The sequence below is a fragment of the Anopheles aquasalis genome, chromosome 2, assembly GCF_943734665.1.
Source record: "Anopheles aquasalis chromosome 2, idAnoAquaMG_Q_19, whole genome shotgun sequence".
NCBI lineage: Eukaryota > Metazoa > Arthropoda > Insecta > Diptera > Culicidae > Anopheles > Anopheles aquasalis.
This window is the reverse complement of record NC_064877.1, coordinates 62,913,147-62,934,994: the sequence shown is the minus strand read 5'-3', so window position 1 is coordinate 62,934,994 and position 21,848 is coordinate 62,913,147. Positions and strand designations below refer to the sequence as shown.

The window sequence follows — 21,848 nt, the reverse complement described above, 5'->3', positions numbered from 1 at the left end:
TGACTATCTACTTTCTTAGGAGCGGCGCTGGTAATCCCATTGATTTAATCTTGAAGTCCACGAATTAAAACCATTCTAGAGGATGAAACGAACTCGTGCGTAACTGAAACTGTCCTTGGTAATTATTTGCAATTATAATCCATTCTCTCTCATTCCGGGAACCCAGAGTCCGTTTACTGCGCAGTCCTCCCAGGCGTACTACAGGCAATGCGACTCAGTGCAGCCATCATTGTGCAACATTCTCCCACTGAGCCACGTACATGCTGCTGGTTAGTGGAAAACACCGAATAACCGCTTACATTCTGGAGGCATCGCCCAACACCGGACCGTTGATCATCCATCGTCCGGCAGTTGACCATGAGCCTGTCTAGCATTCCTTTCTTTGTCGGTGCTCTGCCTTTGCGTCTTTCAAGACAGCGGAAGGACTCAACGACGAATAATGAAACAGCTAGCACGGAGACCACAAAGACTGAAGATGAAAAATGATGTGAAAATAAATCGAAAGGAGGTAGAATTTAAAGAGAAGAAACGCTAGCAACCTAGCAACAGAATAAGGTAATGGTCTAGACATCGGCATTCCACTATTATCCCATTATGTTCGCGCCTTTTTTCCAGATCGCATTCCTTTAGAGGAAGTGCACTATCCTTCCTGTGTATGTTGCATGAACTCACAGCAGGACATTCTTCGATGATATCCTGCTGCGATGGACCCGACCGCATTGAACCTTTCGTCGCACGCCACACAGATCAACGGGCCTTTATCTTTCTGTGTTAAATGATTCGTTCAAAACAAATCAAGGCTAGTTCAAAGGAAGAGACAATGTAATTTGCATTACATGAAAAAAAAAACTCCATGTCACTAATGTTGCTAGAAGCTTACGTTTGGTGACGGTGAATTGAACCGATTATCGTACATCAAGCACATAAACATAAAAATGGCTTTTCTTTCCTTTTTAACTATGTTGTGCACGGCAAACGGCTGACTCGTTGCATCGTAGGTTCATGCGCCAAAACCTATGCGATGAGTTACTCTGCACGTCGCAAAATACAACAGGGTTGAAACACCAGTCTAACTCAAATTTACTGCAATAGGAGCTCACATATTTTCGAGGTAAAAAACATTAAAGACAAGAAATGCTTTCAACGATCGAATGTCAATGAATGATTGTATTATGACTTTATTTTACAGTATTATTAATGGAGCAAATCCTGTTTAGGTTTCTCTAGGCCAGAAAAGCGTAAAGGGACATTGTACCTAGAATATATAAATAATATGAAAATATATAAATAGTATAAGGAAGTAAAACTCACCGACAACTCAAAGTCTTTATGTGCGTAAAAATGTCATGCATGCACTATTGTTGGTAATTGGCAGTGCAGTATCTCACATCAAACTCAACGAACAGTATTACCATATCTGCATCATCACAAACTTTGAAGCAGACCAATGATTCAACCCTGCCGTCCGAAACAGAACTCATTGTGCGATGCTCCGTTGCTCATGAACCGACCACGCGACGCAACCATCGCTTCATGCGACACCGCAACGAGACAGCCGATTGCCGCGCGCAAGATTGCTGAAAATGGATTCCGGTCGGGGATTTTAGTATTTTCTAGCGCTCGGTGTAGGCGGATCGTTCGTTCGCCATCGGCATCGCGACGGCGAGCGTCTTCCGTGATTCCCGTGAACGGTGCCGCGACCCGTGCTGGGGACTCGTTTGCATAAAGCAAGATCGAGCGACCGGCGGTTGAACCGGTGTGTAACGACGACCGTACGTGCACACTACCCTTGTAATCAGTGAATGGACCCTCGTGAAGTGAAGGAGTACAGCAGGCGCAATCGTGGCGTTAGTGGAAAATGATGTGATTGAAAGTGGCTATTTCTTTCGCTCTCTCTCTCTCTGGTGGACTCACGGTTTGTGACGACGTCTGGTTTCAATTGTGGGCCTTTGCCGGCGATCGGAGTAGTGCCAAGGAGCGTACGGTTCGTCTCGGCGGTGCTTATGCGAGTGCACTGGGTGGGAAAATGAAAATGCATAGCCACGAGACCATCACGTGGCACTTAAGTGTTCCCGGTGTCGTTGAATAGTCGTCCAGTTAGTGTGTATGTGTGTATGTGATTACATTGGGGTGATTGTGGAAAAAGAAGGCAAAATGAAGAGTTCCTGTACAGGTCCTGGCAACCAATAGCCGTCGTCGTGTTTGCCCATGTGCCAATTACATTAAATCAATTTACCACCGAAGCCACGCTACTGCACAGTGCAGTGCAGCTGCTCCTGAAGCCAACAGAAAACCGAAGGGGTTTTCCATCTTCGAAAGGAATTATGATTGGGAAACGGAGTTCCCTGTGGGAGCGATCGTGAATGGATGTTCGAAATGGAGAAGAAGCTTACCCCTGCACTGCACCTGGTGAGTGTTACATCGTTGCTGCTTAGTGCTGTGCGTGCGTGTGCTGTGACCTTCATCGATTGCTATTGATGAATTATGGGAAAGGTGAAAGGTGGCCGGTAACTGATGGTGTGATGGTCCGGGAATCATAGAGCAGCAGCAGCTACACCAACGAATCTCATACTCTTTGAAACAGTGAGCTGCGTTCTAGCGTCACGTTCTCTCGGTGCTCGGCAATTGAAAAAGGTGGTTTACATTGATTGGATTAAATCGGTGTTTTCGGTGAGGCAACGCGCAGGAAAAGGAAGCATCCACTTTTCGGGCGACGGACCGTAGAGCGAAATCAATTTGTCCTCGGTCGCTCGGCTGCTGCTCCCCCCCCGGGGAGGACCCGCTTAAGCCGCTTGGGATTGATGGATTAAGCCCTGGCTGCGGGTGACAGCGATTCGGGAAGCGTCTGGTAGCCAAAAACCATCATCATCATTATCATCGTCGCCGCATTCGACGTCGTCGTCTGCCCCAGCGTCTTGGGCAGCATCTTAGGATACGTACGTCACCTTCGAGTGCGAGTTGGGCGAGCGAGGGCTGCTTTTGATCCATTTCGGTGAGTGGACAATTTGAAAAGATGTTCTTCAAAGCGGATTTGATGAGGGTACTATCTTAGCAAAAGGAGAAAACACGTTGAAGCGAAGCTTAGCGAAGGGAGAGCAATAAGCAGAACACCAGCCACTGGCCAATGCGGTCGGTACTGGGCAGCGTTGTTCCGCGAAGGATATCCTTGTTTCATTGATTACTACAAATGAGGGGACGATCGGGAAGGGATCCCGGTCCCGCACCGATAGACTTCCGTCTTTGCTTGCTTTCTATTTTTAGACCATCTTAAGCTGATCAGGGCAATTTGGGATTGCCGATTTCTTGACCGGTGGTAGCTCTATTTGCTTTTCGGTTGGCCACAAATGGTCTTAATTAAGAGAGGTAGAGATGAAATGAGCCGCATTCGCTTCGTGGGTGTTTGCATTTGGTGAATCGAGGAGTTAATTTTTAAAGTAAGATCCAATATACTCCACTCAGTACTTGGGGTGTCGTCCATATCTGTACGAAATTGTTTCAGTTCGAAATTCAAGGGATAGCGTCATAACTCTAATACGAACATTAATATGCTGATTTCTTGCAAAAGGCTTTTTTGCCTTTGGAGCACCTGAGCCACCATTGACCGGAGATAAATATTCATGGGCATGGCAAGACAAAAAACATGAAACATATCGTATCGTGTCCCAAGACCGTTGTCTTAGCTTTTAGTGAGAGAGAGAGCTAATGCTGTGAGTAAAAAGTTCCTCTGATTTACTTCTCGTGGCCCTTCTTTGGGTATAAAAATATGTGCCAAAAAAACAGTCCCTAAAAAAGGTGATGGATTGCAAGCTCTTTAGCAAGCAGTGCTTTTCGTGGAAACCCGTAAATGGTTGGACCAATTAATCTAAGGTATCAACCCCTTTTAATGCACCGTGCAGATGGCTTACACTCTTAAAAAACAGGTAAAATCTCTTAGCTTAATATAAAGAGTGAAGATTAGTGGTGTAGCTGCATGCTTTTGAAAGTGGTCACATTTTTGCTTTGATCATAATGAAATCCTTGGAAAATTATTATCTGCATAACCAAGTGATTCTCATCGTGCGCAAAGCATTTTCATTTGTTTGAAAATGAGTATCTGATATCGGCACTCCTTGTACATCCTCTTTTTAATAACATTCTAATCAAAGTGCCGAAAACAAAGCAACCAATTGGTCAGCAAAATTATCATGATTTTGAGAGTTTGCCCAATAAATTTCCGGTTATTTTTCACGTTTTCTTCGTTCGAAAAACTTCCGAAAACGTCCCACCTGATGATTGCGCTTCCGAAACCGTCTCAAAAGACGAAAAGGCTTATTTGGCAAATACACTAGAGCGCTGCAAATTGCTTCCTTCGCCTAGGAGAATGGTTTTACTCTTGACTGGCGGAACCAATACAGACTCTACCGCTGGTATTCACATCCTGAGTAGGAACTTTTGCAGTTTCCACGCTTGGATAAACATCCTAGCATCACAAAACATGCCACTCTTCCCCGGAATGGGGTTCCGGGAAAATCGGAAAGATAAACACAAAAGCCAAGCAACATCGGCCAATTGAATGGTTCGATCTTATCGGCGAGCGAAAGTTCTCGCCCATAAATATCAACAACCTTTTTTGCGATAACGGATCTTGCTGGATCCATCTCAGCCGCAGCACTAGCACCGTCGTAACGGGCGGTTTTCTGCCATTCTTTCCACTAAGCTTTGATGGTCAGAGAGAGAGAGAGAGAGAGAGAGAGAGAGAGAGAGAGAGAGAGAGAGAGAGAGAGAAAGAGACTGTGCTCGAGGAACGTTTTGCAACAGATTTGCATTTATGAGGGACTCCTGTATGTGAAATATTTTGTCCAGCATGATCCCAGAAAAAGAGTTATGGAATTGGAATGGAATTAAATGTGTTATCAATATTTTGTGCTTTCCCATGCTCGATTGTTTCGTATGATTGTTGCGATCAACCGTAACTCATGAATATGCTTATGCTTCATTCACATGAAAGTATAGAGCTCAAGTGTTAGGCTTCATTGAAACAACATTTTTCAACAAAAAAACACACACGTGTGTTCACGTGTGTCAGCTGAGACGGAGGTTTAACACCATCAAGTACAATCCATCTGTCGATAAGATCAGCACTTGAAACAGATGGTCCATTAAATTTCGCTTTCAACAAAAGCTACCCCTTGTTCTGGAGCGATGTGTTATAACATCCCTCCTCGGAAAATGCGATGTTGCTAACCCAGCGCAAAACTTTCACAATACTAAGCTCGGGAAACATATGCGTGAAAAAGCCCCCCCAGAACCGGACACTGCTCACTGTGTCGGAAGGCGAACGAAAGTAGAACGATAAATGTTTCACGAGTTTAACATTAGTTTTTCGTCTGCAGACCGTTTGCTGCAGTTCAAGCATCCCTTCGGTTGCTCCCCTTTTTGACCATCACGCGGTACCAAGGGACGTGAGTTCAGTCGCCAGAAGGATTAGTTCAGAGATAATGTTTTTACCGCTGAGAAGTTGGGGCTTCTATCCCCCGGACCCAGTCATACGTGCGGCTACAATCACTCTTTCCCTCTCTCTCTCTCTCTCTCTCTCTCTCTCTCTCTCTCTCTCTCTCTCTCTCTCTCTCTCTCTCTCTCTCTCTCTCACCAATAGACGAAGTCAAATGTGAAAGCACTGCCACGCTGAAAGGTCAGTTCAGAACAACAATATTTGGCCAACGTAACATCGAAGGGCGGCTCTAGAGCTTAAGCACACGTAAAAACATTGGCTGGACCGGTTGGTTTGGTTTGGTGTGTCGATCCTTTAAGCACTCCGGACAGTTTACTAATTGGTGCTAACCGTGATATTGGAGTTTTTGCACTGATGTTCTTGACCAAATGCCAACTTTATTGGAGGTGACGTGGCCAGTTGTTCGACGAGACATAATATTATGCGTTTTCAAATATCCGTACCGACTTCCATTGGCTGAAAGAGTGACATCGAACGTTTAGTCACGCACGAGCTGTTCGGGGAATTCATTTTCTCGTAGATCGCGATCGTTTGATGGTTAATCATGCAGATAATTTTCCTCCTAATGCACAACAACCCGGCCGTGCACAAAAGGCCGTTAATGATTCATTTAAAATCATCCGCTTTGCCACCAGGATCAACCAGTTGACTGGACAATTCGCTTATTAATTCAATTACTACTTTGGCTCCCTTTCACGAGTAAATCAGATCAAAGGGAACGGCTATAGGACCAGCCGTTTGGCGGCATCCACTGTGATGTCCTTTTTGTTGTTTTGTTTTTTGCTTTAAAGCTGATCTTTTATCTCATTGTCATTGAGAATGTACATAATAGCGCGCTCCTTTTATGAATGAAATTTAAACCAATCGATAACATCCAGGTTTTGTATACTTTGCTGTACTTTTTCATAATTCTTTTAAAATATAATACATGTTTGATTGTGATATTCGCAAGTTCGTACTTAAATATCGATTTGAAATATATGTTTCCATTAAAACAACAATAGAATATCAATAAACATCAAACATGCTTCAAACAAGAATATCAAATTATAGAGCAATATAAATTCACCAAATACAATAAATGTCTATTCTGATTCAAGCACTTCAGCAAAATATGTCCCATAAAGGACTCTTAGATTGTTTATATACAACGTGTAGCGGAAAAACGAAGACTACAACCTTTAAGTTACGTTCGATCAAGAAGCATCCTTTTTCACTGCACGAACACGCCAAGCCTCTTTAATGCGGGCTCTATCAATACCCCCCTCAGAAAGGGCTGACGTACGGTTTCAAATGGAAAATGCACAATGATTTACGTGCAGTACGACTCCCCAACAGCCCGGGCACTGATTGGCCGACTGATTTATTATCTATTAGCTACTGTAACTGATCATTGCCGCACTCGCTGACAGTCGGTAATAGAACTGTTATTCACCATTCGCCCCCGATCCTACGAACCGATGCACGAGTTTTCAATCCCTCATGTCAACATGTGAACCGAGCACCGGGAAGTAGCATCTACATTTGCCGCACGAAATGGAAATCAATTGTCATTGCACCGGGAACGGCCTGCCAATGGGAGGCAATTGATTTCAACTAAACTTGACAACACTAATGTTAGCGCAAATGTGTGCTGTTGTGCGAGCTGCCGCTGCTGATACACTTCCACGAACGCTCACGCACGAGTTCATCATTGTAGTCAGCTGTTGGTGTGGCAGTACGCGGTAATTATATGGTGGAGACCGTCATCCTTCGATTTGTGGAACCGTCTCCCAGCTTCTACCACGTTTTGCTGAGCCAAGAAAGATGAGATGAAATTGAGCGAAACACCGCGGACGTCAGCAGAACGAGCAAATGGTGGACCATCTCGTCTCTAATCTCGAGGTTTCGATCGCGCCAACTTAATGGCACCGTGTGCTTATCAGCGGCACAGTGCAGCGGGATTAAAAGATCATCGATTTACGCTTACAGTACGGTGTAGTCCCCAGGGGGTGACGGAACCAACGTCACTCCAACCACCACCACCACCACCACCACAGCCTGTCCGTCAAGTCTTGTCAAGCGACTAGTAAACCATCCGCTTGCTCAAGTACATCGGTGTCAATTAGGGTAATTTGCCAGTCTATCACGGCCGATCCCGAGCCGTGACTCTCCCTTCCCGCTCGATGTGTGTCGCGCACATGATGGCGCGTTTCTGCGAAATTGCTCGCCTGTGATGAATGATTAATTTTACTCACTTTGTGTGTGCGTTTGTGTGTGCTCACCGCTCAAGTGCACGCGGGCATAAAGTTTTGGTTTCAATCTAATTAACTCATCAACGCACAGCATCTTGGCCGCAGCGAACGGCCACAGAGCAATTGCCGGCTTCCTTTTGCCAGCTGCTCCAAGCTGGTGTCGTGCACGAGGTAAAGATTATTCATTCTCTGCTGCTGCCGCATTATGTGGCGCCCATGGTGGTGGAGGTGGAGGAGGTGAACTGTTTGCTGGCCTCGTCAAGGGATAAATTAATTAAATAACTCTCCAACCGATCGCCGATGGTTCGTGGTGTACGCGAAGATTGGCGGCGTTGGAAAATTAGAACATACTTTTCAAAACCAACGTCGTCGTCGTCGTCGTCGGGGTTCGCCTCAAAAACCACCTTAGAAGTGGTAGGATCGTTCTTAGCCAGTGGCAGAGAACAACGACGGAATCCCAAATACACGGACACTGGTCGTAAAAACAACAACTTTGCCAACACGTGTGACGACGGTGTGGCCGGGTATGGAGCAGTCGCCCCGAGGAATTGGCATAGTGCGGCATGTCGGGCGTTTGGTCTCTTTGCTCATCCATGCGAATTTGCTGAGCTAACTTTTTGCGGTTTTATTAGTGTCCGCTCCACTACTGATGAGCGTTTCCTAGGGACAAATTTAATAAGATAAAGTTGTGAGGTCAATGGGCATGTTTAATATTACAAATGGATTGGGGATTCTCGATTGTGAGGTTGAGGATGCTGCAGACCAAACTGTATTCTATACAAATATATTAACCTTGCTAATGAAAACCGTAAAACTGTCAAAAAGTTACTTCTTTTTTGTCAATTTGCTGGGGAAATGTGTTTGCTGTTTCCGCAATTTAGCTCGGGAGCGCAAGTCACAAAATTAAGGTTCAGTAAAATCTCAAATATGTGTCATTCAACTCAATTTTATCTATTTCAAAAGGTCAGCAGCACGCATGGCGACATTTCAAATTTTTCCATCAACAAATGGAGAGCGAGCGAACATAAATCTTTGCACTAAACGTGTAATAAACCGTCGTATCCCTGTTCCTGCACGCTTATTTCACGGCCAAACACTGGACTGTTTATCATCCCCGGGGCGCAGTGTGGCCCGGCGCCGCTCAGCAATCTAATAATGACGATAATAAACCTTGAAACTCACGAAGATGGCCCCCGGATCCCTGGCCCCTTGAAAAGATGGACCGCGGTATGCTGCATGATGCTCCTCTCGATTGTAAAGCTTATTTATATTATCCGTTAAATAAATACACAAACGCCTCATGCATAAACTTCTTTACGCTACCATGAACGTACTACCACGAACATACCACAATACGAGACATCACGGATCGCTAGACTTCCTGGATGGACTGAATTTGACGGCACACCATGGCCACTGTGTCTGCCACGTGCAGCGCCAATATTCGATGGACCCGCTTCCTGGAAGGACACCTCTTATCAACTCCCAAGATACTGATAGCGAGAGTCGGAGTGCTGGAGCAGCCTGGAATGCCGAAAGTCCAAAACTAATCGGATCCTTGTCATACCAACACGAGCCAACAGGAAGGGGGTTTTTGGGAGGCACGCTTCGTGGCGTAAAGAAGAATTTTCGGCGAGAAGTGGTCTCGGACGGACGGACCGATGGACGGCTGGATCGCATCACTATCACTCCCACAATTCATCAGTAACCATACCAATACCACGGCAGCACATTTTGGGAGTAAAATATTGGCGCCCGCGTCCCTGGACTTGGAGCGGAAAAACTGATTTACTTTTATTAAAAATTTCCACACACCAAACTCCTGCGGGACAGCGTCAACCCGTCAGCGTCAGTCAGGTTGTGGTGACGAGGGAATCGAATGGCCACCGCTGCTCGGAGACGACGGCCGGTTAGGTTCGGGATCAGTTTCGAAGCCAAACCGGCGTCGGCGTCTGTCGGCAAACGTCATACAATCTGTCAATCAACGGCCGGTGTTCCGCGGTGGGTGCGATGGTTTTTCTTTTCTTTCTGTAAATTTTCTCACTCAATCACCACCAGCGTAGGGGAGTAAAGCGGATCTTGAATCGAGCGGCTCTTTGGCAACAATGTTGTGTACCAATCGATGGCCTGCTGCATCATATCGACCACCGGAAATGTTTCTGAAGATGATGGCGATGGCGAGAAGGAAACGAAACCAGCACGGCCACCATGTCCGTGCCCGTGATGACGTGGTGGTTTGGGGATGATATACGATTATGGGGATCGTGATGGTGGTTAGCCCGGATAGCTCGGAACCGGATGGTATTGAGGTTAATATTGCTTCGCTGGCGAGCTACGCCGTCTACGGATCTGACCTACATCCTATGCTGTAGGCCATAAACTGCTGATTGGCGATGATCACGCCTTTGCAAAAATAGATCTCAAAAGATGCACATCCTTGTTCGCTACCACCTTGGGGGAAGCATTGGAATTAGTTTCGTGGAATTTTGTGTCTTCTTTGCGTTGTAATACAATCTTCAACATTAGCAGCGAATGCAGTACGGGATAAACGGTCAGTCGATTGCAACGCTTCGCTAATTCACGTCAAGGGCGCGGTGCACTGGTGCGCAATGGTTTCTAATGTTATTCTTGGGAGAGATTTGGTGTCGGTCAAGTGTGCACCCTGCATGCCGAGCGGATGGACGTAATGCGATCGGATGAAAGCTATCTTCTATTTTTACCATTTCAATTAGCTTCCCACCCCGCCGGCTCGCGTTACACATTATCAAGGCGATGCGCTCGATTGCGGCTCCTCCCCCCCCTGGGGGCCTACAATTAACTGCCGGGAAAATGCAATTTCTTAAAGAGCTCTAGAGCTCGCCACGCGGAAATATCGTTTGCTGACCAATATCGAGATTGATTGAGAATCGTGGTTCTGGTGGGGTAAAGTGCACCCAATTGATGTTCCATTACATTGTTTATACTCTCGTAAATGAATGTCAATTGCTGGTTGTGGGAATAACCAATTGAACTGGTGGCATTCGCATCGCGGCACTAGCTCAATTCAAACTATCCTTTCTTGGTTTAATTCAATCAAAACACATCTCGAACAACACGATCAATTGGTTGTTGAATGTGAAGAAAATTCCATAATTTATTGTTCAGCACAAAATTGTTGCCAAATCGTTGCCATCCTCCCGGCAACAAGATTACGAAATCAACCAACCAGCGACTGCGAGCCCGAAATGTCCGATCCTCCAATCTAGTGCTCACGGGATAGACATCTGTAACATTTCAAATCCTGTCCGACCTGTCCGTTGTGATAAATATGTTCTCTCTCTCTCTTGCGCTGGGCACCTCTTCACCACGTGCACCAGACAAATGGCAGGCCGAATAGAAGATGTATGTACCAAGCACCGTCCCGAGAACCGTCCATCAGCTGACGGTTAGGAAGACCATGGCGCCGGCCACATTTGTGGTCGAAAATGCGAAGCGAACGAATTATGAGTTAAAGTGCCAGCAGCCATTCTTCATCAGACCGATGATCCGTGTTCCATTTAACACATACCATAAACTTCTGTTCGAATCGAAATCGCAAATCCAAAGAAACATTTTAACTGTTTAACCGGCCACGACCGGCCGGTGCGCCATCCAACATTTCATTCATTGATCGGCGCGCCAGCTTAAGCAGCTACGGCCGAACGCAACAGAGTTATACCGAGACCGCACTTTACACCGACACCGACCACCGTCGAAACTTACGGCAGAGAATGTTTACGCTCCGCGGTGGCAATCAACGTCTTGTTTGGCTCGCTCACCATTCGCATGTTGACCGCTCTGGCACCTGACACTCGGCACCGCCTTTCATGTGAATTGTTTGGGCTGCTGCCAATCCGTCAGCACGTGGCGTATTGGACGAAACATCAGCACGGCTGTGGTTGATTGTAGCATGTTTAAAGTTATGGAGACAGAGAGAGAAAGGGAAATAGGGGGATTGATCAAGCTGATACTTTACAGCGGGTTTGTGGAACTTGAAAACAATTTCCTCAAATCAATGCTTGTATTTGTGATTTAATGAAGAATAAACCCTAAAAGATCTCTTCAACGTGTGTGGCATGTCTTCTGTTGGCATATCCAAGGGGATGTCACTCAAACACGTTGTAAGACAAGCGTGTGGCCGGTACCAAATTGACATCTCAATCCAACCAATGCTTGATAAATGTGTTCACCAACAGCAGCAACGTTGGAGGAAGGTTTTGGATAATGAATTGAGGACCAAGTAGTATTTCTTCGCAAAACCTCTCTCAATCTATCGTGCATCGCTCTTCGTGGAAAAACGGAGAGACAGAAATGCGGACGAAAAGCCAACCGGGATCCACGGCCGCGGCAAGATGTATGTCTGTGTCATGAAATTTAACGATCAATTTCACAACTTTTCCTCTTCGCAACCCTCTGCACGGTTGGTGGTGCTGCTGCTGCAAACAGTTTGATCCGACGACCGTTGTACCCGCGCAAATGGACCGTTACAGCAGCACCATCACCACCAGCACCGTTGTCAACGTGGGAAACAACGTGGGGCTGGCACACGATTGCTTACTGCTTGACATTCTGGTGGCGCCGAAAATGGATCACACCGAAACCACGCCACAGCTCTGCCATTGAAGATAGTTCTTTCGGGTGTTCTCTCATCGCTCGGTTGTGCAGTTGGTCGAACATTGAAATGAAAACTTATCAAACTAACCCCACACTGTCCACTGTAACGGAGTGAACCAGCAACGGTCGGCCAGCCGGTCGGTCGGTCCAGCAGATGAATAAAAGATAAAGCGCAAAGTTCTATTGCCTTCGATCTTGACTTTTCGGACGGACGGTCAGCGCCACTGTCACCGAACGCAGAGGAGGAACGGTTTGGATAATGGTGCTTGGCAAACAAAAAAAAACACGACGTTCTAAGTCATTAATGGCCGTGCTGTCACTCCAAAAGTTTGGTAGAGAAACTTGTCCAGCTGGGCGGCCATTTGTTTTAATGTTCGTCACACTTTTAACGAAATAATATGCTGAAAAGTGAAAACTGAAATTATGAGTGATGGGGGTTTCAAAATACTTGCAGCACTTCATCCAACAAAGTTTGGTGCCTTAATTTACCTAATTACCTTTAGAGTATCTTGCGCATGAACGAGGTCCGGGGTGGGAGGGAAGGAGTTTTAAAGCTAGAATCCATGTCACCGGATACATGGCTGTTGGTGATTGCAAGAATCTTATTAACAATTCCTGGATTAACGCTTCACTTTTGTCTTGGAACCGGTGAGGAACATGACTCAATGTTTAGCATCGTGTGGCATCTTCTCGTTGTCTTATGAATGAGTGCGAGCCCTTCCTAATGGGACATTGTGACTGAACTAGTTTCCCGTCCCAGACTTCATTGACGTCTGAGACGGCCACAATGGTGTCGAGTGTATAACATCCTTCCTCTCCACACGCACCACGCTCTGCCAAGCTGGCCAAAATAGCTGTCACAGATTGTTATATTAGAGCATCAGCAGTAGCAGCAGCAGCAGCAGCAAGGCGTTTGAGCTAAGATCGAATGCCAAGAGGCAAAGCTTAACGTTATGAAAGAATGATCCGGCACACTTGCCGGCTGTCAACCGACGTGTCTCCTCTTCCCTGCGAGTCCTGTCACACTGCCTCGTCCTTCGTCGTCCCCGTTAGTTCATTGGGAGTTGGAAGTTGCCGCTTCCTAGACGGCCGAAAATAAATCACTCTCGTGTTTCCTGTTCCGCTTCGTGTGCTACGCATCTTACGTCACTCGTAGGGAGGGAGTTGTGGTGGTGGTGTACGATGCAAGGAGTAAATTATAAGGCGCCAGCCATACTCTAGCCACGGAACCAGCGCACCAGCACACATACACCGGTGTGTTGGTTTACATTATCGTTGGCATGTTCACGAAAGTATGTACCCCGTTGTTCTGTACACTTTGAGCGACAAAAATAGGGCCCATTCTTGGGCTAGGGCTAGGTGACAGGATTGCGACCGACGAGCACCGACATCCTTTCACCCGCAGGTTTTGCGTTAGTACAGTACAGTGGCAAGTTCAAGCTTTTGTTTATCTACCGTCTGGTGCGCCGGGAACTTGAAAGAACGACGCCGGGGATCGACAAACTGTTTCAATTTTATTCTTGTTAGAAAATTTGTTGCTGGCGTCATCAGAAAAGATATGATAAATGGCTGACGAACATGAGCATAACAGCTCACGCAAAGGTGAACGCAACAAACTTTGTGAACTTTAAACAACAGTGTTTTTTTTTATTCCAAATAGCTTGTTATATACAGTAAACATAGTGTAATGAGCTCAATTCTGATTGTCCATCTTTGTGTTTGATTACAGCTTGAATTCGGATATAAAAAGGCTTTTTTATTGACGTGCTTATCCGTGAATAGTCTAGTTCTGAATGTCGTTCTCACAATTATCATATAAATATGCTCTTTTTCCAAACAATCAACAAAAGCCTAAGGAGCTGATGGCGAAAATCGATGAATTGACCTCAGCACAGCCAGAGAAAGCCACATAACTCAGATAAAACTGACACCGAAGTGCTTGCAATTATGCTTTCTTCATCAATCCAACCGTTTACGACAACACGAAAAGACACTTACCAGCGACGTCATTCAGTATGCATATTGAAAACACCGTGGTTATAATTAATCCCGGTAATTATCGATTCCATCAGTCACATGTGCATGGCTCCGATGATTCTTCGACCAGCACAGCCTCGCCTCAAAGTTTAATATACCCTCCCGTTTGTTAATAGCTCTTAGCATACCTTTCCGCAAAATGCAATTTATGGTATCCAATTTTATCCTTCTCCGGTTCGCCGATCTGGCGAAACTCTGGCAAGGAGCGAGCATTTAAATGAAGTTATTTTGATTGAGTTTTCCGGCCCAAGTAGCGCACATACCTTGCACCACGGAGAAAACATTATTCGGCGCAACATTTCAGCGCCACATGCCGCAGTTGCTGTCGTCGGCAGGCATTGGCCTCCAGGCCTCCATATCAGGCCACCGTGCCCGGTGGCTTCGTTGTGCCACAGTGAGAACGGGGAATTTCCAGATTGAAGTTTACGTGTTTTTCCGCCTGCCTTTTGCTGATGCTCGCGTCAAATGATTTATTTTCAAAACGGTCGGTCGGTATTTGGGAATGTAAAACAAGGAAGCCAAAATGGAAGGAGAAAAACAGCAGCAAAACGAAAACGGCTGCATTGCCAGATATCCGTTACCGAGCGTACGTCGTTCGGTGTGCCACTAACTGAGCGTAGCACACGTAGCACCAGCGGCCATCATTCTATTCATTCTCATTCGGTGCCTCGATAGAGAAAAGAAACAACAAAAAAGCATAGCCGCTCGGTGGGAATAATGAAATTAAATTTTCATTACCAATACCTCCCACCCTTCCTCGACCCCCCTTCGCTTCCACACTCCCTTTCCAGGTAACAGTGTACGTGGTTTCCGGATTGTTACACTTATTATCGTCGTTCTGGTGCGATTCGAACGAGTAAATAATACTTCAACCTGCCAGCAGCGCCCTCTGTAGGCAGCGCCTCCATCTGGGGCGCCTCCATCGGTGGCGCCTCCATCGCATCGCCAGCGATGTTGCTATGCCACCCGACAAAAACACACACCCAAACACAGGTGTTTAATAGATATATTTATTGTTCTCTATTCTCTTCTGTTTCTTCCTCTTTCCACCCCACAGATAAACAGCTCACTTATCGGTAGGTAGGACGACGGTGACGACGACGACACCGTCAACATCGTGCTGCGGCGGACGAACCATCGTTATGACAGCCGCCTGTGGGAAGACACACCAGCGTTTCGCTCAATTACGTGCCTGCCGGTTGGACGAACCGTCCCCATATAGTTGGCACACGGCATCCGGCCGTGCACGAGTGAAGGACCGCTGATCGTACGCTGAGCTGGTGGCCGATGCAACTGTTCCGCGTATGTGTCTCGGTGGTTGTTTGCTACAATGTGCTAGAGAGCAAAAAGAGACTATAGAACCCTTGCTCAATGACGTGAATGAAAGATAGAAACAAACACAAACGCACAAACACCCACAAACACGACTTCCGATTCGAACCGATCGTCTGCACATCGAAGGTGAACATCGAAAAGTCGTCGATATCGTGGCCATCGAGCTGGCTGGCTGGTCCTGCGTGCTAGCAGACGCAACACAACACCGGCACAATGATTGACTATCCGAACGCGACGCTCACCACCATCAACGGGACGGCGAGCATGCTGAATGGGCTGGGGTTTGTCAGCTCCAACGTTAGCTTCCTGAATCAGCTCGGTGCGGTCAGCACCGGATTGCAGCTGCTGGGAAATGTGACCGGTGGTAATGGGTCGAGCGGGACGCTTCTCACCGAACCGGTAGCCACCGTCTCGTACGGCTATGCCGGTGCACCTGCGTCTGCTATAAATGGATCACTGGCGTCGCCCTTTCTCACCACCTCGACATTGCTCAACGTCAACGGTACGCTCGAGTACGGTGGTGGCGTCGGTGGCGCCTTGGGAGGTGAGGGTGCAGCCGCCTCCAACATGACACACCCATTCACCAACTTCGTCCACAAAGAGTTCATCTTCGATCGGACGGATGTGCGCGTCATCTTCATCACGCTGTACTCGCTAGTGTTTTGCTGCTGTTTTTTCGGTGAGTAACGCATGGGTCGGGTATGTTTTGCTAGTTCCCTTTTCCTGGCCAGCGGCCGCTACACAATGGTGACGCAATTGTTTCAGCGTTGGTGGCCGCCATTGCGCCCAATCGAGTGTTGTGTTAAGAGGTAAATGTAAGTCAAAATTAGACCGTTCTATGCTTTACAGTTACGCCTTTAACTGAGTTGTTTTTTCCCTAAATATGAGCCATTGATACTATAATTCGATGGCTACCAATTAGATCTATGTTTTATCAATTAACCTCTATAGGAAAAAGTGGAATTAATTAGGGAAGAATCAATTTAATAAAATATGACAAAGATTTAAAGTTTAAGTACAACATTTGGTTTTAGTAAAAAATATCAAAACTAATTTAAATATCGGTTATTTCAATTTTATAAAAGCAGTTTATTTTGTAATTATTATTTACCATCGTAAATTATAACATTGATAGACGCAGTGAGGAGAAAAACTTAGGGAGCTATAGGATCGTTGCGTACAGGAAATGAATATCCCATTGAGAGGAAGAATCTAATCAATCACGATACAGTTTACTGTTTGAGGATTTTATTTCTAAAATTCAAACAAGATATTAATCAAAAGCACTTGCTTTTACTTCGCAAGCTGTCTTTAGATTAGAAGAACGGTAAAATTGAAAGAAATCTTTAGATTTATATCATGGCAATCATGCAAGCGACTGTCGTATGTTACGTGTTGCTACTCGTTATCATGTTCAAACTTCAAAGTGATTGTGATTTATGATCATTAAGTTATGCAGCGAATACCCTCCGAAGTAAAGTGCACACTTCATCTATCACGCGATCTCTTCGAAAAGGAGGTTGCCTTGGGCTATACTCTCGACCATGTTGTTTATGTGCTTTCAAGGCCGAACCGTTGCGTTGTTCTTTTGCAATTTTCCCGGCAGCTTGTCCTCGACATCACTGCCAAGCCATCGCAGCGTCTGTGTGGGCAGAAGACAAAGATTCACTTGACATCTTCATTCCACTCACGCAAAGCTGACATTTACTGTCATCCCAGGCAGCGAGGTCGATTCAACCGAAGGATGACGATTTATGAAAATCGTTTTACCGAAAAACCACTCCATCCCACAATCCCAATTGCTTATGCACATTGCGTTACGATTCCGAAATGGAATCGTTTTCGCTTTTTTTTTTTGCTCCAATCCGCATATGCGGCGCATTTCGACCATTTACTGCCATGTCATTCGGTCCCACCCCTTTCTCCCGTTTCTTTCCCTTCCAAACCCCTCGCTCCCGTATCCAATATCAATCGAAAAGTGATATCTTGATTTACAACCAGAAACCCCACTGTAGCGGGGTGTCATTAGTATGCTTCGGCCAATTATACGCCTTTCATTCGCTTGGTCGAATATCAAATATCATCATTTCAGCGACGCGGGCAGCGAGCAAATCATGATCTTTCAACAAACAGCACAGCTTTCGACCTCGACCTGGTGTGTGGACGATGCGGTTTGCCGCTTGAAATGATTTATGACGGGGATTGGCAGTCCGTTTCCAGCATAAAACAACCAACGCGTTATCCTTGGCGATAAAAAACAAACGAACGAACGAAAAAAAAAACAGCATATCTCTCCAATACACTCCCTGCGCATTCTGTCGCATGTGGCGGTGCGGTATAATTACACTTCAATATGGAACGGATGCATGATTTATGATATTTATCCCCTTTCATCGCAAAGAATCTGTGCTGCTTCCACGAGAGTAAATTACTTCACTGAACTTTCGGAATTGGATTGATGTTTTTAATCACCTTATGAATCAATTCCTTTTCGTTCGAGCAAACTCTTCTCATCTTTTGATATCACTATTAATTTCAAAACTGTTTTCAAAAGCTCCGAGCAGCCCCTGACGAGCTCAAACTGTTTGAAACTGTTTTTGTCAAGCTATCTGACCGGCCGGTACCTCGCCCTCGCCCTATTTTGGTGAAACTTTTCAAACTAAACAGGCAAAAGGAAACAAAGGTATCGAAGGATCTTTCCGTCTACATTCATCCACAATTAGCAAAACATAAAAGCCTTTCAACTGAACCACCTCCTTGAGACGTTTCGCTTCACTTATCTCCAGCTCGAGGCCATCCATCGGTCCAGCCTGTTAACACATAGTATGTCTACGTCGGTAGCTCATCGTCGGTTGCCCTGGGAGCTGCGGGCTTTTGCTGCGTGTCGTCGTCAAGATTATCCACCACGGAACGGTCGTGAAACCCCAAACCACACGAGCCACTGAACCGGAACGACCTGCGATAGTGTGTAGACGTGGACTCCCTTCGGGCACTCATCCTCGTCACCCCGAGAGTCGTCTCGAGGCGATACCGATGGATGGATGAACTGAGGAGTTTTGCCCCCATTCCCACCAATAAACGGCCAACGAGATGTCAGCTTCAACGTTCCTCTCTTGCCAGCTCTTCAGGGCCCCCGGCACCGTGAACCCGCCAAATCGGTCACATAACTCCGTGATGAACCTTTTGCGAAGCATATCAAGTCGATTCCCTCAACCCATCCGGCAGTTCCTTTTGGATGAGCTTCAATCAGATCTTCGTCGACCCTTCGTCGACGCGAACGTCTCGTTCCCCGTGGTCGTCTCAATGCTATTCACACTTTTGGCGGAACCCGCACTCCCGCACTCCCGCTTTCGGATTTCGGTTTGCGTCAAATCCAGTTCCGAATCAGCGACTTCATTCACGCGTTCTGCGCACCCTGATGCCACCTCCATTGAACGTCAGTTTCTTATCTACTTATTTCAACTTTTTCTCTCCCCACAAACACACAGGAAACCTGCTTGTGATTCTGGTCGTGACGCTGTCCCGCCGGCTACGCTCGATAACCAACTTCTTCCTCGCCAACCTGGCCGTCGCGGATCTCTGCGTTGGAGTGTTTTGCGTGATGCAAAATTTGACGATCTACTTGATCGAAAGGTAAGCCAACCATCACCGTTCGAATAGAGTAGCAGCGCATCGCAGGACACGCGTCACCGGACACATTTCCAATCGCCCCAAAGTGGGCATCAATAAGGACCGGAGCCATGACGCGGCGCCCGTGCAGAAGTGTTTCGTTCGTTCGCCTTAATTTGGCGAAATAATTGATTTTTAAGGAATGCGTGCTGCTTCAAAGAAGAAGCGAACGAGCGTCCGGCGCCATCGGATCGACAGACCGACGCCACCGACCCACGAATCTCGCGACGTCGCTTTGTAAATCGAATAATCGATCGCAAATTAATGGAGCGAGCAAAAGTTCGCGCAAAAGTGTCGAGATTTGCCCCCGGGGGCGGGAGAAGAAGTGTTTTTCATTGGCGCCATTTGCACACGACATTATGAGACGAGGGTGTCTGACATAATTACGTTTTCGGGTGCGATGCGGTGCGTTGCCTTTGCCCAAAATGCCTGGCCTTCCACCACCCGCCTGGCCGGCGTTATTATTCGTTCGGGAATAATGAATCCATGATGGTTTCGGTGCCCATCCGGCCGGACTGGCTCAAGTGGGAAGCAGCCGGACCGGGGGCGGGGGGGTTTGGGTGGGCGGAGGAAAAGAAACAAACTGACAAAAAACCGCGGAAAACTTCTCTCTCTTCAAGCACTCTTATTCGACTGATTTCGTGCTGTGATATTTCGGTTACGGTTTGAAGGAGAAATTAATTGTATCAGCCCGAGTGTCCGAGCGCTAGAACGGGATTATCCGGATGTAAAGCAGCTGTCTCATTATTTTAAATATTCCACCCTCTGGTGGGGGTGGTTCTTGAGATAAGATGCACTTTCTGAATGCTCGTTCACGTACTGTCAATTAAAGCTGAGCATTAACGGGAGCAGCAGCTGGTGCGAAGGGAACTGATGGTATCATTGTCATTCTGCCAACCACATTTTCGAGCTCTAAAGGAAATTGTGCATATAATTGAAAAAAGAGTGTCCCTTCTATTCCTTCGTAATCCGTTCGTTCGTTACTTCAGTGCATTATTGTTCTTTAAATTATTTTTGATGCACGCATTCGTTTCTTTAATTATTAATAACGAGTGAAACATAATAACCATTTCATTGATTTTATTATTCTTAGCTAGAATTATTTTCAAATCTTAATTATTATTTGCAACACAAAGTTTATCGTAAAAATCTTCTTCAAACGATTCAAATTAAATGTAAGTGAGTTATGTTATGTTATGTTTAGACCACCAAATGAGGGTGGTCTAAATTCAGTTTATTCAAATAAATCAGAGGCATCATCGAGAAGTCGTAGATAAGATACGATCAATAACTTTTAATCCTTTTCATGGGGCGAATTACCAAGTCCACATTATAGAACGTCACGAAACACGTTAGATTGAAGTTCATGTCGAACACTTTACAACCCCTTTTAGTTCGACTTTTCAAAACCACTTCTCCTTAACCACATTTACCAACAAGAAAACACTCTACACCTAAGCATCCTTGTTCCAACTCCATTCCCTAGCTGCACTCCAAAGCGCCTAACTTTGATCAAATGCGATTTTGAAACCACATTAAGCAGCTGCAAACTTAACCATCTCTGCTACGGCCTCAATGTCAAACCGTTCCCGCAGAATGGCTTCCGCGCTTTGTACCAAACTTTAACATGCCACCACCTCGCCCACCAGTAGCATCCCAGCAGGAAAGCATCTGCACTACTGAAGAGGCCGGTCGGAGAGTTTGTGCAACGAGTTGAGACTCAACAAAAACATAATCCTACCGCACTAATGAGCAAAGCATAATTTTAAGTCACTTCCGACCGCGTTAGCGAGACACACAAAGACGGACACGCACACGGCATATCAATCCCGGCGCCAGATTGATAGTGGATCCTGCCACTCACTCCCCCGGGAACTGGCGGATTCTTCAAACTTTGCCTAATGCGATCCAAGGGGAAACTTTAAGCCTCCAGCCAGCAGCCATTCGCCGGGTTTTCATTCCAATTCGTGTCTCGTGATGGCATTTCCGCTGCTCCTTGGCACTTGGTTCTGCCAATCCCGCCTTTCGGTCGGTTGTTCGGTGCGTTTCGAAGCGAGTGCTCTTGCTCTGGCCACAAAGAAATGGGACCACCAGCGATGTCGTTTCGCCCCTGCAAAAAGCTCCGCACCATAACATCCCACGGGAACGTGACAGATTGCTGTTGCTGCTCCTGTTCCTCGAGAAGCTCGCACCGTGGAAAGTCGGAGGGGGGATCACAACAGAACGCAGCATGGCAAGAGGAAATTAAAACATTTCTCAGACAATGATGTGCGGTTGCTTTCCTCTGCGTTTAATAAATAATACACTTTCTCCCTTCACTCCGGCTTTCAGCGGTCGATCTCGGTGCGGTTTTTGAAGGGAGTTCGGCTTGTGGAGAACTGGGAGCGAAGACGCTCAGCACACATACGTCCCGTTGAAATAATAATAATAATAACGTCCGCTACATCCCA

At 46.3% G+C, this 21,848-nt stretch overlaps 1 protein-coding gene across 5 annotated transcripts in view; it reads left to right on the top strand.

Moving 5' to 3' along the window:
* The first annotated feature begins 1,823 nt into the window (after nucleotides 1–1,823).
* LOC126570620 (trissin receptor) overlaps nucleotides 1,824–21,848 on the top strand; it is a 28,881-nt gene continuing 8,856 nt past the window's right edge. For 3 of the 5 annotated variants that reach the window (XM_050228539.1, XM_050228538.1, XM_050228535.1), the window contains exons 1-3: nucleotides 1,824–2,992; nucleotides 15,452–16,408; nucleotides 19,218–19,362. In XM_050228539.1, the coding sequence (XP_050084496.1) occupies nucleotides 15,943–16,408; nucleotides 19,218–19,362 (611 nt within the window). In that variant the 5' untranslated portion in view covers nucleotides 1,824–2,992; nucleotides 15,452–15,942. The remainder of the gene's footprint in view (nucleotides 2,993–15,451; nucleotides 16,409–19,217; nucleotides 19,363–21,848) is intronic. The other 2 variants (XM_050228537.1, XM_050228536.1) reach the window with 2 other exon arrangements.